This window comes from Danio rerio, chromosome 2 (assembly GCF_052040795.2).
Source record: "Danio rerio strain M-AB ecotype USA chromosome 2, GRCz13ab, whole genome shotgun sequence".
Lineage (NCBI taxonomy): Eukaryota > Metazoa > Chordata > Actinopteri > Cypriniformes > Danionidae > Danio > Danio rerio.
The window spans coordinates 49,106,203-49,129,677 of record NC_141022.1 but is presented as its reverse complement, the minus strand read 5'-3'; the positions used below and the strand labels follow the sequence as shown (position 1 = coordinate 49,129,677).

Sequence of the window (23,475 nt, the reverse complement as noted above, 5' to 3'; positions counted from 1 at the left end):
ACAGTGTTGGATTTCATAAAAAGCATTTAATTTAATCAGTTCTTTGGCTTACCTGTTGCGATTGGTGGTCCAGTTTGCACAGAGCTGTTGCACGACGGTCCAACTGCCACTACTTGAACTGGACACGCTTGCCCACATGTCATGTTAGTGATGTCACATGTCGTTTGACTGGTCATGCACGTATACGTCTGTCCAGGAAAGCATTGCATTGTCATTAAAAAGGAAAGTGCTCCATTGCCAGGGGACCAGGACACACTCGCTGTTTTGTTGCCAACGTTCATTGTGGACTGGATATTCAGTGGAGGGCATGGGGCTAAAGACAAGAGAACAAAGTGTAATTCAATGCATGTCATTGCTACAGAGCTAGGAACAGGGGATGTAAAGGACCCAGATGATTGGAATTTGATGAAGTGGAGGACTGGTCAACTGGTAGAATGCATGGGAAGTGCAATAGTACTGATAGTCATTTAGAGAAAGAAATTGCCCAGAGTTTATCACTTTTATAGTAAGTTAAATATTTGATGTGTGAATCAGCATTATACATAGCAGCAGTGATGCAGTGACCTCTAGAGGAATTTTAGACTGTTTTGCTGCCTGATACAGTTCCCTGCTGAAAAATCCAGCTTAAACCAGCCTAGGCTGGTTGGCTGGTTTTAGCTGGTCGACCAGGCTGGTTTTAAAGGGGTTTTGGCCACTTCCAGGCTGGTTTCCAGCCATTTCCAGCCTGGTCTTAGCTGGTCAGGCTGAAAAATTACCAGCCAAATCCAGCTAAAACCAGCTTGACCAGCCTGGTTTAAGCTGGATATAGCTGGTTTTGGCTGGACTCCCAGCTTGGCTAGGCTGGTCAAGCTGGTTTTAGCTGGTCATCTCCCAGGATTTTTCAGCAAGGTTGCATTTTTTTAAACCATTCATCATGTTAACAAACTGAACTTCATTCTTAATTTCCAAGATCTTGTGGTCTATGATATGTCGAATAGTATTACCTGTCTGGATCTGAACAGGAGTACTCTGTACACTGCTGCAGTTGCTGCCTCCGGCCTTCACTGTGATGGTGTAGGATTGTCCACATGTCAGAGCCAACAGGTCACAGGAAGTGGAGGCTGAAGTGCAGTTCACCGAGAGACCATTGGCACTACTGGCTGTCACAGAGTAAACGTCTGCCCTGCGGCTCCTCCCCCAGGTTACTGTTGCTATGTTGCTGCTACAGCTCACATTGGCTGACACATTTTGTGGTGCACAAAGTGCTGGGTAAAAGAGAGAAAACAATGACTGACCATAGTCTTTCTGCAGGTAACTATAACTAAAACCTTTAGTATGCAAAGGGATTGACACAGCGAGGTTTTATGGTAAGGAAATTGCTTACCAGTGTTGATGCGGCGCACTTCACTACGTTGCCCAGTACAGTTTGCGCTCATAGCTGTGACCGAGACATTGTACACCTCACTACATGCCAGACCACTGATGTTACAGGAAGTGCTGCTGGAGTTGCAGGTTAACGGACGTCCATTATCATATTCTGCCGTTACAACGTAGTAGGAAACTAAGCCACTGGATGCTGCCCAGGAAACAGATGCTGTGTCAGATCCATGGGCTAGAGACACATTGACTTGAGTGGGTGCACATGGAGCTGAAAAAGAAAAGAATCAATTATGTGATTCACAGCATTCAATAAATAGATCACCAAACCTGCATCAAATCTCACTGTCTTTTGCGCTCTTTTTTTATTTTTATACCTGTGTCTACAGTGGCCATGGATGTGGAAACGGATGACCCGACCAGGCCGTTTCCTGTAACATTGATGCTGTAGCGTTGACCGCACTGCAGTGAGCTGATGTTGCATGAAGAGCCACTGGTGAAGCAGCTGTGCAACTGGCTATCCTGGAAAGACTGCAGCGATACGTTGAAACTGAGTGCACCGTTGCCTGGTGTCCAAGAAACGAGTGCTGAGTTGCTGCCACAGTCAAGCGTGGCCTGAATGCCAGAGTTGGGACATGGTGCTGCAAAAAATGTTAATGTTGTTGTGATATGGATGGTCACAACAAGCTGCATTTGAGTACATACAAAGCGAGTTTCAAAGAGTTGTTACAGTGTAAAAATGCGTGCATGCACACATAAAAGTTACCTGAATGTATTTGAATTGGTGTGGATGGCAGACTCCTGCAGTGACCATCGTTCATTGTAACTGAGAGGTTGTAGTTGACTCCGCAGAGCAGCTTTGGTAATGTGCAGTTGTTAAAGCTGGTGTTGCAGTTTATTGACGATCCATATTCATCCTGTAGTATTGCTGTGTACAGACCTCCCGACTGAAGGGTCTGCCAGCTGACTGTTGTATAATTTGCTCCATAGTCTGCAGTGACCCCCACACCAGCAGGAGCACATGGGGCTACAAAGGAGAATGGATGAGACTTACTTAGTTTGTGCCCTAGTTTATATCTAATTTTTGGACAGATTCGTTAATAAATTGTTAGAAAATGATTTATAAAAATATAACATTTTAGTCGCCCCTTTTACATTGTAATTATCTAGTTTATCTAATCTAAATTCATACGTATTATGTAGATCTTGCTTTGATTTCTTGGGACATTTCAATCATCGCCTCTTTATTTATAAATTGATTTGTTTTTTATTTAACACTATTCTTAGTTTTGTTTATTTACCATTTGTTTTTTTTTTACATTTAAAATATCTTGACTCTTTTTTTACTCCTTTTATTTTACATTATTGTTAAACCTTTATTTATTGTCATTTTTTAACGTTTATTTTACACATTGATATGAATGTTAAATTTCGCTAAATTACAATAACATGGCAGATAAATATTTCACTATATATGAAAATCACAACTATTTGAACATGTGACTTGAAAATGAATATTATCCAATTCCTATTGAATACAGTCAATAATTAAGGTGCATTTAACTGAAGCTAACCACTGAAGCTAACCAGGGCTGCGCCCGGTCAGTACCTGGATGGGAGACCACATGGGAAAGCTAGGTTGAGGCCAGCAAGGGGCGCTCAGCCTGTGGTCTGTGTGGGTCCTAATGCCCCAGTATAGTGACGGGGACTCTATACTGCACAAAGTCTTTCGGATGAGACGTTAAACCGAGGTGCCGACTCTCTGTGGTCATTAAAAATCCCAGGATGTCCTTCGAAAAAGAGTAGGGGTTTAACCCCGGCATCCTGGCCAAATCTGCCCACTGGCCTCTGTCCATCATGGCCTCCTAACCATCCCAATATTCTAACTGGCTTCATCACTCTGTCTCCTCACCACCAATCAGCTGCTGTGTAGTGTGTGGTGTGCGGTCTGGCGCAAAATGGATGCCATCAAGTCATCCAGGTGGATGCTGCACACTGGTGGTGGATGAGGAGATCCCCCCCATTGTGTAAAGCACTTTGAGTGCCCTGAAAAGCGCTATATAAATGTAAGGAATTATTACTATTATTATTAAATTAAGAGTTTGGTCAGTATCTGTAGGAATAGATCGATAATAAATTTAAATTTCAATGGGTTATTGCAAAAAAAAAAAAAAAACAATCCATTAAATTTATATATTTCTTATGTTCCTTTTGACTTTTCCTGTTCCTGTAAAATTAATTTAATATTTTTCCGCAATATATTAATTTGGGTGTAAGTTTTGGATTGTGATCTTTTTGTTTTGTTAGATTTGTTCCAATTTTGGCTTTGATACTAACTCATCTAATGTATGTGCACAAATATATTATTCTGAAGCATCCTATAGAAAATATTGATTTAAAAGAGAGATCTGGGAGAGGTGTACTCAGTGCCGGCCTGTTCAATTGGCAATATAGGTGGTCGTCTAGGGCCCCACGTTTCTTGAAGGGCCCACGAACACTGCTGTTGTATATTTACTGTAAATGTGGACATTTGCGAGGACGAGCGCATACTTATAAATCATGCACAATGCGCAGTACACAAACTCTATTAAACGCGATACAATTCACATCGATGATGAGAAAAATAAATAACATCCACATTTCATTAAAAGAATAGCTCTATTATTCATACATGACAAATAAATTAAAAAAGATAATAAATACACAACAACAGTATAAATAAAAGCAGAAATTATAGGCGAATTACCGGTTTGTAAACATTCAGGATGCACGCCCATTGAGGTTGCAGATAGAAACCATTTAAACTAGCATTAAACTAGCATTTACAGTGAGGGAATAACATCCGATGCGGTACAGTTTGTTGTTGTCTTAGAAATAAGTTAAATTGATTACATTTTATATACTATTTAAATAATGCTTTCAGCGAATTATAACAGCTTGTCACCCAGTAATAAGCACAGTTATTCTGCAATATTAATGTTAAAGTGAGCGGCGTTCATCTGACAGGTCCATTCATGATAGCACCCTCCCAATGGATATTGGATGAGACGAATGGCCAAGCATCCAGCCCCAAATATACAACAATCTCATTGAAAATCCAAGTGATCTTACAAGAGAGAAGTTAAAGGTCTTACAAGTCTTTGGATGCCAACAATGTTGTTCTGTGTGGTCATGTGCAAGGAATAATATTCCATTATTACGAGATTCAAAACTATGTAGTGCTAAAAACCGAGGTTCTGCCTTGCCAAAGACAAGAAAAGAAGATGGAACTATACAATGCCTGGGTAATCATCAACAAGCAAACTGCATTCTGACGGCGAACTGCATCTTTACGGCAGGGTATGTGATTTTATATTTTATATTTAAATCTAAGCATTCAATGTTCACAGTTTAATTCACCTTATTTAACTGTTTTTGCTAAAAAAATAAACATTGCTGCAATCAAAAAACGAGTAATGTGTATGATTCAGCATAGCCTGAACTTGAGAACTGAATGAGAACTGCAGAGTGGAGCATTTTTAATTAGGTCCTTACTTTATTCAGCTCTTTTGATGGCTGTTAGCATAAGACATCTGCAGTTGGGATTAAAAGCAGTCTGGTGTATGGTAAAATTTAATCGATTTTGGCCTCCTACCGCACAACACAACATATTTGGTATTGCAGCCGGTCTTTTTTTGTAACCGTTATGTGCGGTTGAACCCATGTGACGTCAGGTGTGACATAGGTTGGTAAATCCTCTTTTAGAAACATAAGCAGCAACGCTACGCTCTATTTTGCATAACACTGCCCGCGATCGGTTATTGAGTGAACTAGAATAACGCAACGTACGTATTCCTACACAGATTCCATATATCTCTCCAAATTGCACAAGTGTCCAATCTGTGTGTTCTTCTTCATCTATTTATTTTTTATTTATTTGTATTTTATTTAGTTTGTTTTATGTACAGTTGGTTTTTGCAACCTACATGCACTTTCATTTGCAATACTTTACAATACTTGCAAACTTATTTGTTTAAATCTAAGTAAATAATTTTACATATATTATAGGTTAAATATGTTGCAGTTAATAAAAGTGTACACACTTAAATATTAAAATGATATGTTTTTGATGCTTTCTTCTTACTGTTTTTACACTAGTGGGCCCAGTTTTTTTAATCTAGCCCAGGACCCCTCACCTCTATGGGTTGTTACCTGGTGTACTCAATTATGCTGGGCACTGCATTTGCCTTCCTTATGCCCTTTTACATTTAAGTATATATATATATATGTATATATATATATATATATATATATATATATATATATATATATATATATATATATACCGCTATGTGCAGTTGAACCCATGTGACGTCAGGTGTGACTTAGGTTGGTAATTCCTCTTTTAGAAACTTACGCAACAACGCTACACTCTATTTTGCATAACACTGCCCGCGATCGGCTATTGAGTGAACTAGAATAACGCAACGCACGTATTCCTTCACAGATTCTCTCCAAATTGCACTAGTGTCCAGTCTGTGCCCTTCTTCATCTATTTATTTTTATTTATTTGCATTTTATTTAGTTTGTTTTATGTACAGTTTGTTTTTGATAAGTATATAATATAAGTATATAAGTATATATAAGTATATATGTTTGTTTTTGCAACCTACTTATATATGTACATATATATAGTTTTTTGTTTGTTTGTTTTTTTTAATTATCTATATGCATCATATCATTTATTTGACATTTTAATCACGTGGCACGTCTTATTCAAAGTTTGCACACCTACCCGTCTTCAAGGTGACATGTTGACTCTCAGAGCTGTTGCACTGCAGGTTTGTTGCTACAACGTAAGCATCGTAGGTCTCGCCACATCTCAGGCTTTCAAATATGCACTCCGTCTTCAAGGCAGTGCAGCTGTAAACTGTGCCGTCTGCGTGTTTTGCTGTTCCATAGTATAAGATGGCACCGTTGCTTCCGAGCCATGAGAGAGTGGCAGAGTTTGAACTACATTTCTCCACCGCGGACACGTTCTGAGGGATGCAGGGAACTGTGGTGCAAGTTAAAAAGACTTAGCATATACAGTTGATGTCAGAATTATTAGCCCTTCTGAATTATTAGCCCTCCCTCTGTATTTTTTCCAAAATTTCTGTTTAACGGAAAAAAGATCAACACATTTCTAAACATAATAGTTGTAATAACTGATTTCTTTTATCTTTGACATGATAACAAAACATAATATTTGCCTAGATATTTTTCAAGATACTAGTATTCAGCTTAAAGTGACATTTAAAGGTTAATTAGGCAAGTTAGGGTAATTAGGCAAGTTATTGTATAACGATAATTTGTTCTGTATACCATAGAAAAAGATATTACTTAAAGAGGCTAATCATTCTGACCCTAAAATGGGTTTTTAAAAAATAAAAATAAAAACTTTCATTCTAGCCAAAATAAAACAAATAAGACTTTCTCAAGAAGAAAAAAATGTTATTGGAAATACTGTGATACAGTTTGTGCTCTATTAAACATCATTTGGGGAAAAAAAGTCACAGAACAGCTAATAATTCTGACTTCAAACTTCAACTGTAGCATTACCACATGATTCTAGGCAAAATAAACACAACATGGTGTTGGGGAGAATGTGTACAGAGAATGTGCGCACATACCTGTGTCTGCCACTTCACCCAAAACAGGCTCAGTCGTACATTCACCATCAGTGGCAATAAGCCAAATGCTCAGGCTTTCTCCACAGTCCAGATCTGTGAGTGTACAGCTCGAATTTTGAGATGTGCAGTTGTAGAAATCTCTGCTATTGCCATAGGCCTCCACCATGTAGGTCTGGGCTCCTTCGGCCATGTCCCAAGTAGTGACGGCAGTGCTGATGCTATTACAGTCTGCAGTTGTGTGGACATTCTGAGGCAGACATGGAGCTAGAGGCATAATGGGAAAAAAAAAATAAATATATATATATATATGTACATGTTAAGTCACGTTTATTCATGCATTGCTTCATGAAGTACCAAAAGGTTTTCAAACTGCACTTAACCTCAGGTTATTTTAGACTTTTTCGCATTTTATACAAGTAATTTTGAAGTAGGAATAGCACCACTTTTCACTTTTTTTATTATAAACATTCATTCATTGTTTGCACTCCATAAAACTTTGTTTCTTTCTTTTATTACATACATACATACCCACACTGGCCACTTTATTAGGTACACCTGTCCAAATGCTCGTTAACACAAGTTTCTAATCAGCCAATCACATGCAGCAACTCAATGCATTTAGGCATGTAGACATGGTCAAGACGATCTCCTGCAGTTCAAACCGATCATCAGAATGAGGAAGAAAGGTGATTTAAGTGGCTTTGATTGTGGCATGGTTGTTGGTACCAGACGGGCTGGTCGGAGTATTTCAGAAACTGCTGATCTTCTGGGATTTTCACGCACAACCATCTCTAGAGGTTTACAGAGAATGGTCAGAAAAAGAGAAAATGTCCAGTAAACGGCTTGTTGAGGCTTGTTGAGAATTGCCATACTGGTTCGAGCTGATAGAAAGGCAACAGTAACTCAAATAACCACTCGTTACAACCGAGGTCTGCAGAAGAGCATCTCTGAATGCACAAAACGTCTAACCTTGAGGCAGATGGGCTACAGCAGCAGAAGACCACTCTGGGTGCCACTCTTGTCAGCTAAGAACAGGAAACTGAAGCTACAACTCGCCCAGGCTCACCAAAATTAGACAATAGAAGATTGGAAAAACGTTGCCTGATCTGAAGAGTCTCGATTTCTGCTGCGACATTCAGATGGTAGGGTCAGAATTTGGCATCAACAACATGAAAGCATGGCTCCATTCTGCTTTGTATCAACGCTTCAGGCTGGTGGTGGTGGTGTAATTATGTGAGGAATTTTCTTGGCACACTTTGAGCCCACTACTACCAATTGAGCTTTGTGTCAATGACACAGCCTTCCTGATTGTATTGTTGCTGACCATGTCCATCCCTTTATGACCACAGTGTACCCATCTTCTGATGGCTACTTCCAGCAGGATAACGCACCATGTTGAAAAGCGTGAATCATCTCAGACTGGTTTCTTGAACATGATAATGAGTTCACTGTACTCAAATGGCCTCCACAGTCACCAGATCTCAATCCAATAGTGCACCTTTAGGATGTGGTGGAACAGCAGATTCTCATCATGGATGTACAGCTGACAAATTTGCAGCAACTGCGTGATGCTATCATGTCAATATGGACTAAAATCTCTGAGGAATATTTCCAATACCTTACTGAATCTATGCCAAGAATGAATAAGGCAGTTCTGAAGGCAAAAGGGGTCATACATACAGTATATATATATATATATATATATATATATATATATATATATATATAAATAGCTGGATATAGCTGGCACCTAATATCCTCCATAGTATTTTTTTCTTTCTTTTAAAGGAACATTTTACAAAAGTAATTTAGAAGCATGTTTTTATGCATATTTTTTCTTAATTGTTTACTTTCCCTTTATGAGTTTTTTTTTTTTTCTTTTATTAAACAAAAAAGTTATTTTAGAAATGCTGGAAACTGGCATCCTTTAACATTCACCCATTAACTATGGAAGTCGATTAGTGTCAGAAAACAGAATTTTTTAAATATACAATATCTTAGAAAAAAACTCCTGAAGGTTTAAATTAGCATGAGGAGGAGCAAACCATGAGTCAACTTTCATTTTTAGATAAACTCTCATTAACGTTTCATTAAACTATCATTTCATTAAAATGTCAAATCACATTTTGCACATTAACTGGGTCATATGTTCTTTTGATTTGACCAAAATGGTTAACTCACCTGTTCTGACCATCTTAGCTTGCGTGTTTCCACTGTTGCACTGTTCCACTCCGGTGTAGGTGGAGCTGACGTAGAAACTGTAGCCTTTAGCACAAACAGTGTCAGTGAAGTAGCAGGAAGTTTCCTGAGTGAGGCACTCGGTCACCAGGCCATCCGAGTCCACCGCGGTTGCAAGGTAATAAGCCGTGTTGTTGGTGGGATTCCAGGAGAACACAATGGCATTAGTAGAGCACTCACGATATAACATTGGTGATTTGGGTGGGCAGGGTGCTGTGTGTTTGAGAGACAGAAAGAAATTCATTAAAATGTGCATTGGTTTAGCTCAAAATTAGATAATGTGAAGAATATGAACACAACATTTGAAGTTTTTCAAACTCAAATTGGTTTTTAACAAGATAATGCTGAGTAGAGTATGGCAGTATATTTTCATTGTGGCAGCACGGTGGCTCAGTGGTTAGCACGGCTGTCTCACTTCAAGAAAGTCACTGGTTCAAGTCCCAACTGGACTAGAAGGCAGTTCTGTGTGGAGTTTGCATGTTCTCTTCGTGTATGTGTGGGTTTCATCTGGGTGCTCCCCACAATTCAAAGACATGTGATGCAGTTTATTTTATAAACTAAATTGTAGGTTGTAGTGTGAAAATGGGAGAGTTTGTGTGGGTGTTTCCCAGGACTGAGGGTTGTACTCTCAGTGCTGGTTTGGTACTGGAATTCCATTTGCCGGTAAAACATAGTTCAGAGTAAGTGGTGGTTTATTCTACAGTGGCGATGTATGGGTTGAAGGAAGCCCTTTCAAAAGTACTCAGGAGTAGTGAGTATTGAGCTATGAAAAGCTGATGTGTTTACATGTAATTTGTGGATGTGTGTAAACGTAACATTCTGTAGTGCATTCAGTTATTGTCCAGCAGGCATCATAAGACGTTAATATTAGGTTAGATTTAGGTTGTGATGTCAGGTGACCGAAATTCAATGTCTAAATTCAGTGTCTAAGGACAACGTTATTTTGATGTCGAATAACAAGGTCAAATGACGTTGATATTTGGTTGATTTTAGGTTGTGTTAGAAAGTGACCAAAATCCAACATTGAGCCAACATCTTAAACCAATGACAACCAAAATCAAGCGTTTGATAGATGTTATAGTGGTAGCGTCATTAGATGTTAATTTTTGGTTGTTTTTTGGTTGGACATTGATGTCAGTCTGAGGTTGACTTCTGACGTCAACCCGATTTTCATTTCCAAACAAAATGCAACGCCCCCCCACACTGTTGAGGTACAATGTCAATCTGACATCATGTTGATGTCTTGTGCCTGCTGGATGTTTAAGGCCATTTCGGTCATCATACTGCAAACATTCGTCATCTTCTCATCAGTGACATGCATCTAAACATTCTCAGGATCAATGTGTGTAAAAATCTGGACATCTACTTTTAGTTGTGAACTATGCATTTAAAGAGATCTAGATCATTGGTGAGCATGCTCTTTAAGAAAGGACATTTTTACCTGTCTCGAAGACATAGCTGCCATCTGAGGTGCTTTCACAGCTAGCGATGGCTTTAATCCGTACGCTGTATAGTTCTCCACAAGGCACTGACACAATCTGGCAGTTTGTGTCTGTGGACGTGCAGTTAAGTGACTGTCCTTTACTATCTGTAATGATAGCACGGTACAGCGTGGCGCCAGTAACAGCATTCCAGCTAACCGAAGCTGTAGCTGTGTTGCAGCTGTAATCCACAGAGATGGAGGAAACTGTTGGAATGGCTGAGAACAAGAAGAAATGAACAGTTAAATCAAGTTAAATTATTGTACAGATCGATACAAGATTATTTTCTTTGTATTATATGATCTTAACCCTTGCATGCTGTTGGGGATGACTTCATCCACTCTAGGGTGAGCTTGAGTCTTAATTTGGCCATAACGTTCTCTGTGATTCAGCTAGCAGAATGATTTCTGGTGACAAATCCTTTTTTGACACATTTTGAGAAAATCTTCGATTTTTTTAAAATAAAATCAACAATACACTCTGAATAAATTGACTTACCTTTTCTTATGTTAGGGGAGAAAACATCCACTGAATTAAACTGCTGTAAAAATGCATCAGATATATATATATATTTTTTTTTTTTTTGCATAAATCTATTAATCATCCTCAGTCCTGTTTAAAACTATACTAAATTGTTTAAAATATTACAGAATTTTAACTCTTTAATAGCCAAATTCATAAATGATGTCATTAATTTGGTGAAAAAACACACAAATGGCATATTTTCAGTATAAAAAGAAATTGTGGACTGGATTTTTTTTTTTAAATATTTAAAGTCTGGAACATGTAAAACAACATTGCCTTTGATGCATTGTTTTTGTTTGATTTTCATTTTTGTACTATTGGTGGCTATTTTTCCCCATTGACTTCCATTATAACCACGTTTCTTTGATTACAAAACCATGACACCATGTAATCATGCATTCTTAATTGTTGATGGTTTTCCCTGTTGAGACAAGGTAAAATGTGTCATTTTTACTGTTGATCAGTAATTGACAGCAATAGCCCTTTAGACAGGCCTGTGCAAAAAAAAAAAAAATATATATATATATATATATATATATATTGTTTCTGGATCTTATAGAGTTTAACAGCAAATTAAAGTGTGTGTCTGTGAGAGTGACATTTCGCACACTCACCTGTGTGTCTGACAAAATCAAAATATGCATTTCAGTTCTCAGAACTACATGGAGTAAACAAAAACAAAGACTGTGTATTTATGCACCATCAAATGTGTTTACAATGGCAGTCAACAGGACAAAAACAGCCAACAACAGTAAATTAGGGAGAAAAAATGAAAATCTAACAATGCATTAAAGCTAATTCTGTTACTAATCGTTCACATGTCAAAGACTGATAAAATTCCACAACTACTTTTTATATTAAAAAATGCTTTATTTTGTGTGTTTTTTTTTACCACGTTGCCAATTAAAGAGTTAAATTCTCAAATTTTTCTAAACAATTTAGTAGATTTGATCAGGACTGAGGTTGATTAACAGATTTATGCAAAAAAGTATATATGTATATATTTATCTGATGCATTTCTACAGCAGTTTAAAGCAGGTAGTAAATTTGAACAGTGCACAAAGGTTAATCTGCCACTTTATATTCTAACAGATTGATTCTGATTAATATTAGGTAAATACTGATTACATGTACATAATGCAATTCCAAAAATTAAATACTTGTAATAAGTATAAAGTTTAAACCGACAAAAAAAAATGTTCTTTGAACATTCTTAGTTGATTCCCCAAAAAAACAAACCAAATGTGACAATGGACAAAAAAAAGTCTTAATTATTTATTTTTATTTAATGCCAAAAATCATTAGTATAAAGTAAAGAGCATGTTGCACTAAGACAGACAATTTTATACTGTAAACATATCAAAAATGTAAACTTAAACCTATCAAAACTCAATATTTGATTAGCAATGTGCATTGTTTAGAACTTAATTTGGCCAACTTTAAAGGCAATATTCTGATTTGGACCCTCAGATTACAGATATTTAAATAGTCAAATCTCTACCAAATATTATAGTATCACAACCATCAATGGAAAGATTCAGCATTCATATAATATATAAATCTCAATTTTCTAAAATTGTACCCTTGTTGTGACTGGGTTTGTGGTTAACGGTAACAAGTGAGATCCAAAAGTTAAAAAAAGAAATGTCATTTGTCTTTTTACCTCTTGAAAAAGTGTTGGTCAAGTTAGTTTCTAAGCATCCAAAACACATCCATGTTAAAACACTTTATCTTTGATTCTATTCAAAGGTCTTGTTTCATGTTGAGTTTGAAGTTTTGACTCACTGATAGTTGTGTAGGTGACATTGTTGGCCTCCCCTGCTTCCAGGAACATGTTGTAGGATGAAACCCCAATAGTGTATGTTGTACATGGCTCCAAGTTTGAGATGTCCACAGTAGTACTGGTGACGTTCTTTAAAGCAGGAACTGGCATATTATTGGAGGACATTGACACCTGGTAGAGCAGGACTCCTGAGACGGCTTGCCATGTTACTCGAGCCGTGGTTCGGGTTAATCCAGTCACATTCACGCCATCTGGTGGCTGCACCACTTTGGAGCAAGTTATGCAAATAGTCAATACTTGTTGGTTATAGAATGATAAGACTGACTAATTGAAAAACAAAACAAGGAGACTTACATGTTCTAATGGTTTTAACAAGGCTCTTGGCTCCGATGCCTGCAGCATTAGCGGAGTAAACATAACAGTTGTATGAAGTGGATCGCTGGAGGTTGCCTATCTGTCCATTTAGCTTGGTAAATGTGAGGTTGTAAAACTCATTGGGTCCCTCCACAATCAAAATATACTTATCAGCTCCTTGCGCACTGGACCACTCGAATTTGATTGAGGTGCTTGATATTGCTTTTAAATATGTGATTTGAGAGGTGGCGGGAACTGCATGGAAGAAAGGTGTACAGTTTAGCTAGAACATGACACAAGTGTTGAAGTTACTGTAAAGATACATTGATGCAATACTTACTTGTCTGTGCTATCTGTGAATTGATGCATATCATGTAACTGAACACGTACACTCTAAAAATCACTTGATAAATTTGTCCTGGTCTTAAGCCTTGGACCAGTTTCTCCACTGTGGTCGAAGCGAGTGGTGGGACAGAAATGGGTGCTACGATTGATGAATTCACAGGTCTGAGTTCCAGATTGTAGCTTGTTGCTCCTGGAAAAGTGCTCCATTTTACGTAGAGAGACGACGCAGTAGGTGATGATGTCGATGTTATGTTACAGTCTGGAGGAGACATAAAACCCCAGTTTATAATTCAGTTCATACATTTATATAAAACTATGATTAAAGGTAAGATATTAATAATGAAGCAGTTTCTAGACTCTCTGGATTGACAATTTGCTTTGCATTTTTTTAAAAATCTAAATAATAACTAGGCATTTTTGGCAAACAACAGATGAAATGTTTCTTTACAATTTTGAATAAAAATATTTACAGGATACAATGACTAATAAAAAAGAAAAATGCCATGTTTTTAGATGTGTATGTGTATGTTCACAATGCTACTGATTGAAAGTGGTCATAAACTGGAGGTCCATCTGTGATGTTTGTGTCGTTTGTACTTTAAAAAAAACTAAATTATTAAGTAATAAGCTATTTTTTTATTGAAGCCCCTTCCTGCTACTGCCACAGAATTCTGAGTCATAAAGTCAGAAATCCAAGTTATAAAGTCAGAATTTAGAGGTAGGCTATAAAGTCGCAATTCCGAGTTATAAAGTCGCAACTCTGGTTATGAATTCAGAAATACGATTATTTTTAAAGTCAGAATTCCATCCCCCATAGCAAAATTTCTCTGGCCTAGATTTGGCCCACACTATCCGCATTTGCTTGGCCCACAAGCCGCAGTAAATTACGGTACATGACTGGACCAAGTGTGGCTTCCATACAAGAGGCAAACGTGGACCATATCTGGGCCAATTCGCAGCCATGTCAATAACCCATAACTGGGCCAAATATGTTGATGTGTCGTGACTGCAATGTTTTTATAAACCCTTGAAGCAGTTGTCTTTATGGCTGTGCTTTTTCTTGAAGCGATCTGATTGATAGAATTTTTTCTTTACTCAAAAATAATTCAAATGTATTTTAAAAGTGGGTAGATAGACCCATATACTTCATTTGATATCTGGCCCAAGTCTTAAGTGCCATATGTAAGATGGTGCCACCTCAGCCAAACCTGGGCCATGTTTGGCCCACATGCTTTTTGCCAGTGCCAAACGAATGCCTGCTGTGCCATCTTTATGCCAAATCTGGGCCAGAATTCTTTGCTACCTGGGATGTTATAAATTTGAATTTCTGAGTTTTAAGGTCAGAATTCGAAATTATAAAGTCAGATTTCCAAGTTATAAAGTCAGGATTCGAAGTTATAAAGTCAGATTTCCAAGTTATAAAGTCAGGATTCTGAGTTATAAAGTCTGAATTGGGAGTTATAAAGTCAGGATTTTGACTTATAAAGTCCAAGTTGCGAGTTATTAAGTCAGGATTTTGAGTTATAAAGTCAAGATTTTGAGTTATAAAGTCAGGATTGTGAGTTCTAAAGTCAGAATACAGAGTTTCCATAATTTTCTACCCTAGTTTTAAGGCTGATTAAAAAAATAGTTCAGTTTTTATGGTTGGCCACATTGAAGGCTCGGAAGTAAAAGCTCTCAGCGATGAATGGATAATGATGACTCCCCCCTCAGTTCACATGGTGGGGACTATTCTGAAATTGGTAACTCAAAAAGTAGACTGATCTCCCCAAGAAGCATGACTATTTTTATATGTTGTCAGTTAAGTAGCTAATTCATACAAAATCATGACTTGTCTGATTTTTAAAAGAAGGCCTGGCTCCAAATCCCACCCCTAAACCCACCATCATCCTAAATTGTACGAACGAGATCTTACAAATTCATACGAATTAGCCAATAAATCAAACATGTACTAATTGCTGTGAGATAGCATTGGAATTGGAGTGATTCTTTTCAAATATGTTTGAGTCTGATCCTAAATTTCTAAATGATTACGCAACTACACCTAAAATACCAAGGATGCTCCACACTGCAAAAAAAAAAAAAAAAATTTAAGGCAACAAACTTGAGGACGTTTTTTGAGTTGACTCAACGTTCAACCCAATTACTTCATTTGACTTGATTTAAGTAAATGAGTAACAATTTAGGTATAAATTAACTTTACACAACTCATGAAATCCTTGGCATCAATGTCCAGTTAGAAATTTGAAGTTTTTAGCAATTTGGATTTAGCTGCGTTGTCAAGTTTTCAGTTGACAGAGTGTGTGTGTGCATGAGTCTCCAGAAAGCTTAAAGACCTCTTTAAACTATACTCGAAATAGGCTATTCGTAATTTTTGGCCATACCAGTACGTATTTACACAATCTATAAATTGTTAAAATATTTGTGTATAGAATGAGCTTTAACAAAACTATAATAAAGAAAACGCAAAACTGTTATTTTTTCCCCTGACTCCTCGAAATGATGGAGCAGACATTATAAACCAAAAACAAAAACTTTGTGCATTAATGAAGTGTGCATCACACAGGTGAGTGGGTTTGACAAACCACCTGTAGAAACACACTCTCACTAGCAAAAAAAATAAAATGAGCTTCCCTATTCTGACTGTAGCACTTAATTCTCTGAGCACAAACATTTCCTTTGTTTATTTAGCACTACTTGTGTGTATTGCCTCTTCTTGTTAAATAACTGAATGCCTCCTTAATTGTAAGTCGCTTTGGACAAAACTGTTTACTAAACATAAATGTTTAAATTAATTGTTGATGTGGTAATTTCTCTGAGCATTATTTGATATTTTAAATATTTCTGTAGGACTTTTCATTGTGTTCATTATATTATTAATTGTGTTGTTCTTCTCACAGGAAGGATAAATGATATGTACAGGGCTGGGCGATTCATCGAAAAGTAATCAAAATAGACATTCAGAAAATCAATCTAATTTTTCCAGGACGATTTTTTCAATTACTTTCCCTACATGTCATGTGACCCCGTTCTGTTAAACTCTATTCAGTTCACCTTTATTTCTATAGCGCTTTTACAATGTAGATTGTGTCAAAGCAGCTTCATATAGAAGATTATAGTGATTTGAAACAGTGTCAGTTCAGATTTCAGAGTTCAAGTTCAGTTTAGCTCCGTTCAGTGTGGTTTAATAATCACTGCTGTGTGCCCAAACACTAAAGAGCAAATCCATCGATGCGCAGCCCTACAGGTCCCGAACCATGCAAGCCAGTTGCGACAGCGCCGAAGAAAAAAAAAAACTCACCAATTGGCAAAAGTGAAGGATAGAAAACCTAGAGAGAAACCAAGCTCAGTTGGGCACGACCATTTCTCATATGGCTAAACGTCTTGTGCAGAGCTGCAGTCTAGGCGCTGGAGCCTCTGGCTAAGTTCTACCTCTGCGAATCTGATCTGAATCTGATCTCTGGTCAAGTTAGACAATGGACTTATTCTTGAGCCTTACTTTGCACTACATTGACGATTATTGGAAGCTGCACCAGATATGCCTTTAGACGACATATAACCATAAATGAATAAATAAATGAATGAATAAATAAATAAATAAGTGATAAAATAAATGAATAAAAAATATATATAAATAAATAAATAAATAAATAAATAAATAAATAAATCAAAGAATAAATAAATACATGGATGAATAAATAAATAAATAAATAAATAAATAAATAAATAAATAAATAAATAAATAAATAAATAAATAAATAAATAAATTACTTTACAAAATCATAAGTAAAAATGTTTAATTAATCGTGATTTTGATTTTAGGCCAAATCGCCCAGCCCTATTTAGACTGATGCTGTTTGCATAATTGCTGGGTTGGATAATTTAAATCGGTCAAAGAAGGTCATTGAGTTTGATTTTAATCTATTCCAATGTTTAATTACAATCTTAATGACAATAACAAATTGGACAAAAAAGTGCTGGTAACGTTCAAGGGTGGAAAATCATAACTGAAATGACCATCTCCAAGATATTTTGTTCATACTCTAGCCTTATTATATTTTGTATAAGCACAGGTTGTGGTTCAGTGTTTTCCACCGACACTTTAAACAAAAATGGTATAAAAATGAAATATTGATCTGCATTTTGTGCTGACGAACAGAAAAAGTGATGCACAGTTCATCTGTTCTCTTCAAAAAGGAATAAAAGCACAATCTATATATTCATCCTGTGGGTTTATAATTAATAATGTAGGAATGAAAACTTAAATTATTAAATGTTCATCATTTTAAAATTATAGATAAATAAATAGATAGATAGATAGATAGATAGATAGATAGATAGATATATAGATAGATAGATAGATAGATAGATAGATAGATAGATAGATAGATAGATAGATAGATAGATAGATAGATAGATAGATAGATAGATAGATAGATAGATAGATAGATAGATAAATAAGTAGATAGATAGATAAATAAATAAATAATAAATGAATAAATAAATAAATAAATAACTAAATGAATAAATAAATAAATAAATAAATTATTGATTATAACCTTGTCAGTCACTACGCATGCAGCAACAATGTTCATTTTTTAATATAAACATAAAGTACAGATTATATAATATTTATATAAAGGTATAAAATCCTTACCTGCAACAGCTTCTTTTACCTTAGAACAAAGGAAAAACACAGAGGATGATATAAACATAAAACCTTCAACATACAATAATGACTTATCAACCTTTAACTGATCATATTGTTTTCTTGACAGATGAATTAATTACCTGGGTCAGTGAAAACAGCATTACGAAGAAACACAATGTCCTTGGAAGGTGCATCTTTGATTTGATGTGTAAGGTGCTGATAAGTTAGAGGTGAGTTAAGGTACATTCACATACTAATACGAAGAGAAATATGAAATCTTTTGTGGGATGTTGCAGGTATACCTGATCCGTGAGAGCCAATCAGTACATTCAAACAAAAAAAGAGGACAAATGCATGCCTCTGGGTGGAAAGACATCATCCAGGTTTCATTGTATGTGTGTGTGTGTGTGCGTGTTTTAACAGGGTGACTGTTTAAGGGTTATTTTTAGACTAGTTAAGGTTACAAACTTTGACTCTAACTGATTTCTCTTAATCATGACTTGCCTTATAATTACTTAATTTGAAAAAATATATTATGGACTTAAATGAAGTATATGTTTGTGTTTTAGGATTGTTTTTCACTAGGAAACTGTATAGGTTGTTAGTCATTGGGTTTCAGGAAAGCAAGCTTAACAAATAAAGAAGAGAGTGTAATTCCCATCCTTGTGTTTGCCTGCCTGGAGCATTTTAGAGCTGAAAGAGCAAGAAAGGTTCAGTTTCTGGTTATCAAACACAGATGTTCTTCCTCTTATTACACCTAAATTAAAATGGTGTATTGTTATGACCATGTTGAACTTGTGACTGAGTTGGTCTTTTGCATTTGTCCTTTCTGTGTATGTCAAGAAAAAAGACTAATTACATTTATTTAATTGAAATATTTGCCTCAGTTGAAGTTGAACTGAACTAGTTGTTCTGGTTAAGTGACTAGCTGTTTACAGGGATTTGATTACTGTGATGTTATCCATTTACAGCTCACTGGATTTACAAAGTTACTTTAACTGGAATTAGAACCGGGCAATTAATTGAAATTAAATAGCAAACACGACTGAGCAAAGCTACGATTTCATGCACATGTTGTCATGGAAGAATCTTTGGCGAAGAGTTAGATTTGTTATGATTAGTTATAAACTGCTTATATTGATTTAGCATGACTAATAATCACACGACTATGAAATAATCTCACAAGAGGATTTATTTCAAACAGTTGACTGAAGTTATAAAGTGAGAGTGGAGTAAAACCATGTTATCCACACAAACTACACAGAGTTAATTAAAAAGCTACACAAACAGCTTCGATTTTTAAGATGTTTTGGTAATCTTCAATCAAAGTCTGACCATTTTTTTTTCTTTACTTTTGTCAAATGGTGAAGTTTGCTCCTCCGCTGGCTTGTTTGGTTTGGACTTGTGTAGCTGTGCATCGATGGATTTGCTCTTTAGTGTTTGGACTTTCTGTAGTGAAATTTAAACCACACTGAACTGAACTGAACTGAACTAAACTTCAACTCAGAAAATTGGACTGACACAGTTTCAATTTACTACAATCTTCTATGTTAAGCTGCTTGACACAATCTACATTGTAAAAGCGCTATAGAAATAAAGATGAATTGAATTTAATTAAATTTGTTTCGGCATTTGGAGTGACAGTGTTTCTCTGTTTATGTCAGTTTGATGACTTCAACCACAGTATTCTTAATCTCACCCCTCTTATATTGTTAGTTAGCTGAGCGAATGATGCACTAAAAGAAAGCCCTGTCCCCTACTCAATTTACTCTTTTAGTTTGAAGAACATACTAAAATAAAAGACTCGGCAACTTCCAGTTCAATCTGACTTTAATAAAACACAATAGGCTACTGTAAGGGATGGGTTTGAGGTTGGGGTATTAGTGTAGATAATAATAAAACACAATAGGTTGGACAATCAAAAGACTGAGGAGGTTTGTACAGCCCAATTGGAGCACAAATGCCACCAGTTCTAGCTGACTCTGACCTTTGTTTATACCTAACTTCATGCTAAAGGTTTACTAGCAACTGCTACACTGACAAAATGTGCATGAAGATTGCTCTAGATAATAATGCCCAGCGCTAACTGGAATGTAGTCAAGACTATAAATTGTACACTTTAAACAAATTGGCGTATAACTGGTTTTTGACTCGTACATTTTACAAACAACTAAAAATAAATGGCAAGTAATAAATTGGATTAAACATGACATTTGTAAACAGAACTCTAGCAGTACTTTCATTCATTATTTACAACTTTTGATTTTTTTTACACCAGTTTGTAACACTTTAACAGTCATTGTAACTTCCCGATTGACTTTTTGTGAATAGGTTATCAATAAAACAAGAAACTCACAATTTGATGTCAGGAAAACAATTTAGCCATTTTTTTCTCTTTTTTAATACTAAAATGTAGAACCTTTTCAGCTTATCGAGAGAGTTTTGTTTCTTAGGTTTTGTTATTTGTTCTTCTATCTATATTTATATAAATAAATTTTTTGACCAGTTGTCCTTTTCTTCGGAAACAATGATCTTAATTAAAATATTTTATTTGAAATGTACAATAAATATTCCAAGATCTATACAGAATAATAAAAATACTAATAAATGACACAAATTTTCCATAGTTGCCTATTTGCCAGTCGTCATCTTGGTTTGTCCTTACACATGGCGTGAGTGATAGCAGAACATGAAGGGAGAGGAGAGAAGTGATCGAGTTTTATGGTTGATTGATGAATTAATAATGTTTTTTTATTTTATCGAGGGTGACCAATGACCAGAGAGTTCAACAGGATCTGAATTCAGGGAAATGCACGAAAGCATCACAGTCTTAGAAAGGAGATCACAGTTATGTATGAATCAAGATTGTGATTTTATTTATTTATTTTTTTTTTCATTAATTGAAATTTTATCATGACTCCTAATGAAAGGTGTAGCAGGATCAAAGTAATATAGAAGAATATACACAAAGTAAAAAAAATGAATACAAAATTTTCAGCTTTAACCTCATCCATCTCATTTTCTTATTGGTTCATTTTGATGTTCTCATTGTCTTTCAGAACAAGCTTTATTTCTCAAAACCGGAATATTCAAGTTTTCAGGTATGTTGCGTTTAACAACATACCTGAACATACCTTGATGGATGGTGTGTTTCTTTAAATTCATTAAGAGAAGCAGTTTAAAGCAATGGTTCACCAAAATTTTAAAATGCACTTACGCTCAGAACATTTTTGGTGTATAGGCCATTATAGTTGGGTCAGGAATATTTTTTATTGAATTATTCATTTTTATACAAATTATTTTTCAGTGAAACAAACTGAATTTGTCATTAAAGTTTCTCAATCAAAGTGTCAATACTCAATATTTTATATTTCAAACAACTAAAATAGCATCATTAATATTTAATTAAATTTAATGACAATTTAATAACAAATTCAATTTGTACCACTAGAAGAGGTCAAGAGAAATATTAATGGCGGGCATCACAGTGGCGCAGTGGGTAGCACAATCGCCTCACAGCAAGAAGGTTGCTGGTTCAAGCCCCGGCTGGGTCAGTTGGCGTTTCTGTGGGGAGTTTGCATGTTCTCCCTGTATTCGCGTGTGTTTCCTCCGGGTGCTCCGGTTTCCCCCACAAGTTCACAATAAAAATACATATGGTAAAGGTAAATTGGATAGGCTAAATTGTCCATAGTGTATTTGTGTTAATAAGTGTTTATGGATGTTTCCCAGTGAGGGTTGCAGCTAGAAGGGCATGCGCTGCATAAAACATGTGCTGGATAAACTGATGGTTCATTCTGCGGTGGCGTCTCCAGATTAAGATAAAGGGACTAAGCCAAGAAGAAAAAGAAAAAGAATGAATTATAATGGCCTTATGACAATCATGTTTATGACAGATTTATAACAAGTTCTGTTGTTTTAACATGGTAAGTTGTCATAACAAAGACAAAGACTGGTTAGGTATTTATTTATGTCAAGTCTTAATAAAACAGACATCTCAAACAACGTCACCTTCGCATTTAAAGTGACATCTGAGCGAATGACACTTAATGAATTCATAAGTGTGCATAAAATCTCATTTATATTCATGACATGTCATGTTGTGATAACAAAGTTTACATGACAGCCCTATGAACACCCTCTTTAAGTAAAGTTACCACTAATGCACTAAAAAAATCTTACTGCCCTATTTTTTTTAGTCAAATCAAATGATCTTTTCTAGTCATCTCAACTTACATTAGTCATACTCGTAAACCCGGTACCGGGTCCGTGATGTCAATGAATTTCGCTTTAAGATTTAAAGGGCTAGCATTGCACCAGACCCCCATAAGTGGTTTCGTTTGAAAGTGTAGAATCTATATTTTATGCACAAATGCATCACCTTGGTTTTATACTTAAATACACAGTATTTTGGATACCCGAGCTGGGTATTTTACATTGGTTCATTTTTATATTTTTTATATGACACATGTACAAGTTATAGCTCAAATGAAAGCTCTTGCCAGTGCTCATACAGTCCTAGCATTCTTTTTACTGAATTATATTCATATATCAAACAGTTGCCGAATGAATCGCAGTGTTTCCATGGTGCAGAAGTGAAAACAATACATTTATGATCACTAAGCAGCCTCAGATAGCACAGACAGCTGTCATCTCTTACCTTATGCTGTGTGCTTCAGGGCCATCTCTCCTCTGTTTTTGAGGTGATGTGAAGTAATCCTTTTATATGTCTGATGTGGTCCTAACACAGTGAATTATGTTTGATCAAATTAAAGAATAGTGAAATATGAAAACAATGATCAGTCCCTTTGGCTTGTATAGCACCTCTCATCATTTGGAATACAATAACTTTTGCATAGATTATGGAGACATTTTTCTTTTTTTCTATGATTACAGACATGTGCAGGAACCACCAAAATTTATTACAGCACACTACTAGACCACGCAGAACCTAAAAGGTACACTTTCAAATTTGAGTTTATAAAAAAAAATACAAAAAACGCCACTTTTTTTATAACACAGACAACATATACAGTTATTTTAAACACTTTCAATAGTGTTTTATGAAAATTCAAAGTTTTTTTTTAAATGATA

The 23,475-nt window shown here is 35.9% G+C and overlaps 1 protein-coding gene across 1 annotated transcript in view; it reads right to left on the bottom strand.

Moving 5' to 3' along the window:
• Nucleotides 1-18,649, bottom strand: part of fndc7rs1 (fibronectin type III domain containing 7, related sequence 1) — a 71,085-nt gene extending 52,436 nt beyond the window's left edge. Inside the window, exons 1-14 of the mRNA XM_087241276.1 lie at nt 18,525-18,649; nt 18,391-18,409; nt 13,729-13,992; nt 13,389-13,643; nt 13,037-13,300; nt 10,687-10,944; nt 9,189-9,458; nt 7,008-7,271; nt 6,131-6,391; nt 2,123-2,383; nt 1,734-1,997; nt 1,364-1,627; nt 984-1,244; nt 53-313 (exon numbers count right to left, since the gene is read on the bottom strand). Coding sequence (XP_087097402.1) covers nt 53-313; nt 984-1,244; nt 1,364-1,627; nt 1,734-1,997; nt 2,123-2,383; nt 6,131-6,391; nt 7,008-7,271; nt 9,189-9,458; nt 10,687-10,944; nt 13,037-13,300; nt 13,389-13,643; nt 13,729-13,992; nt 18,391-18,409; nt 18,525-18,578 — 3,220 coding nt within the window. The 5' untranslated portion in view covers nt 18,579-18,649. The remainder of the gene's footprint in view (nt 1-52; nt 314-983; nt 1,245-1,363; nt 1,628-1,733; nt 1,998-2,122; nt 2,384-6,130; nt 6,392-7,007; nt 7,272-9,188; nt 9,459-10,686; nt 10,945-13,036; nt 13,301-13,388; nt 13,644-13,728; nt 13,993-18,390; nt 18,410-18,524) is intronic.
• Nucleotides 18,650-23,475: the final 4,826 nt, after the last annotated feature.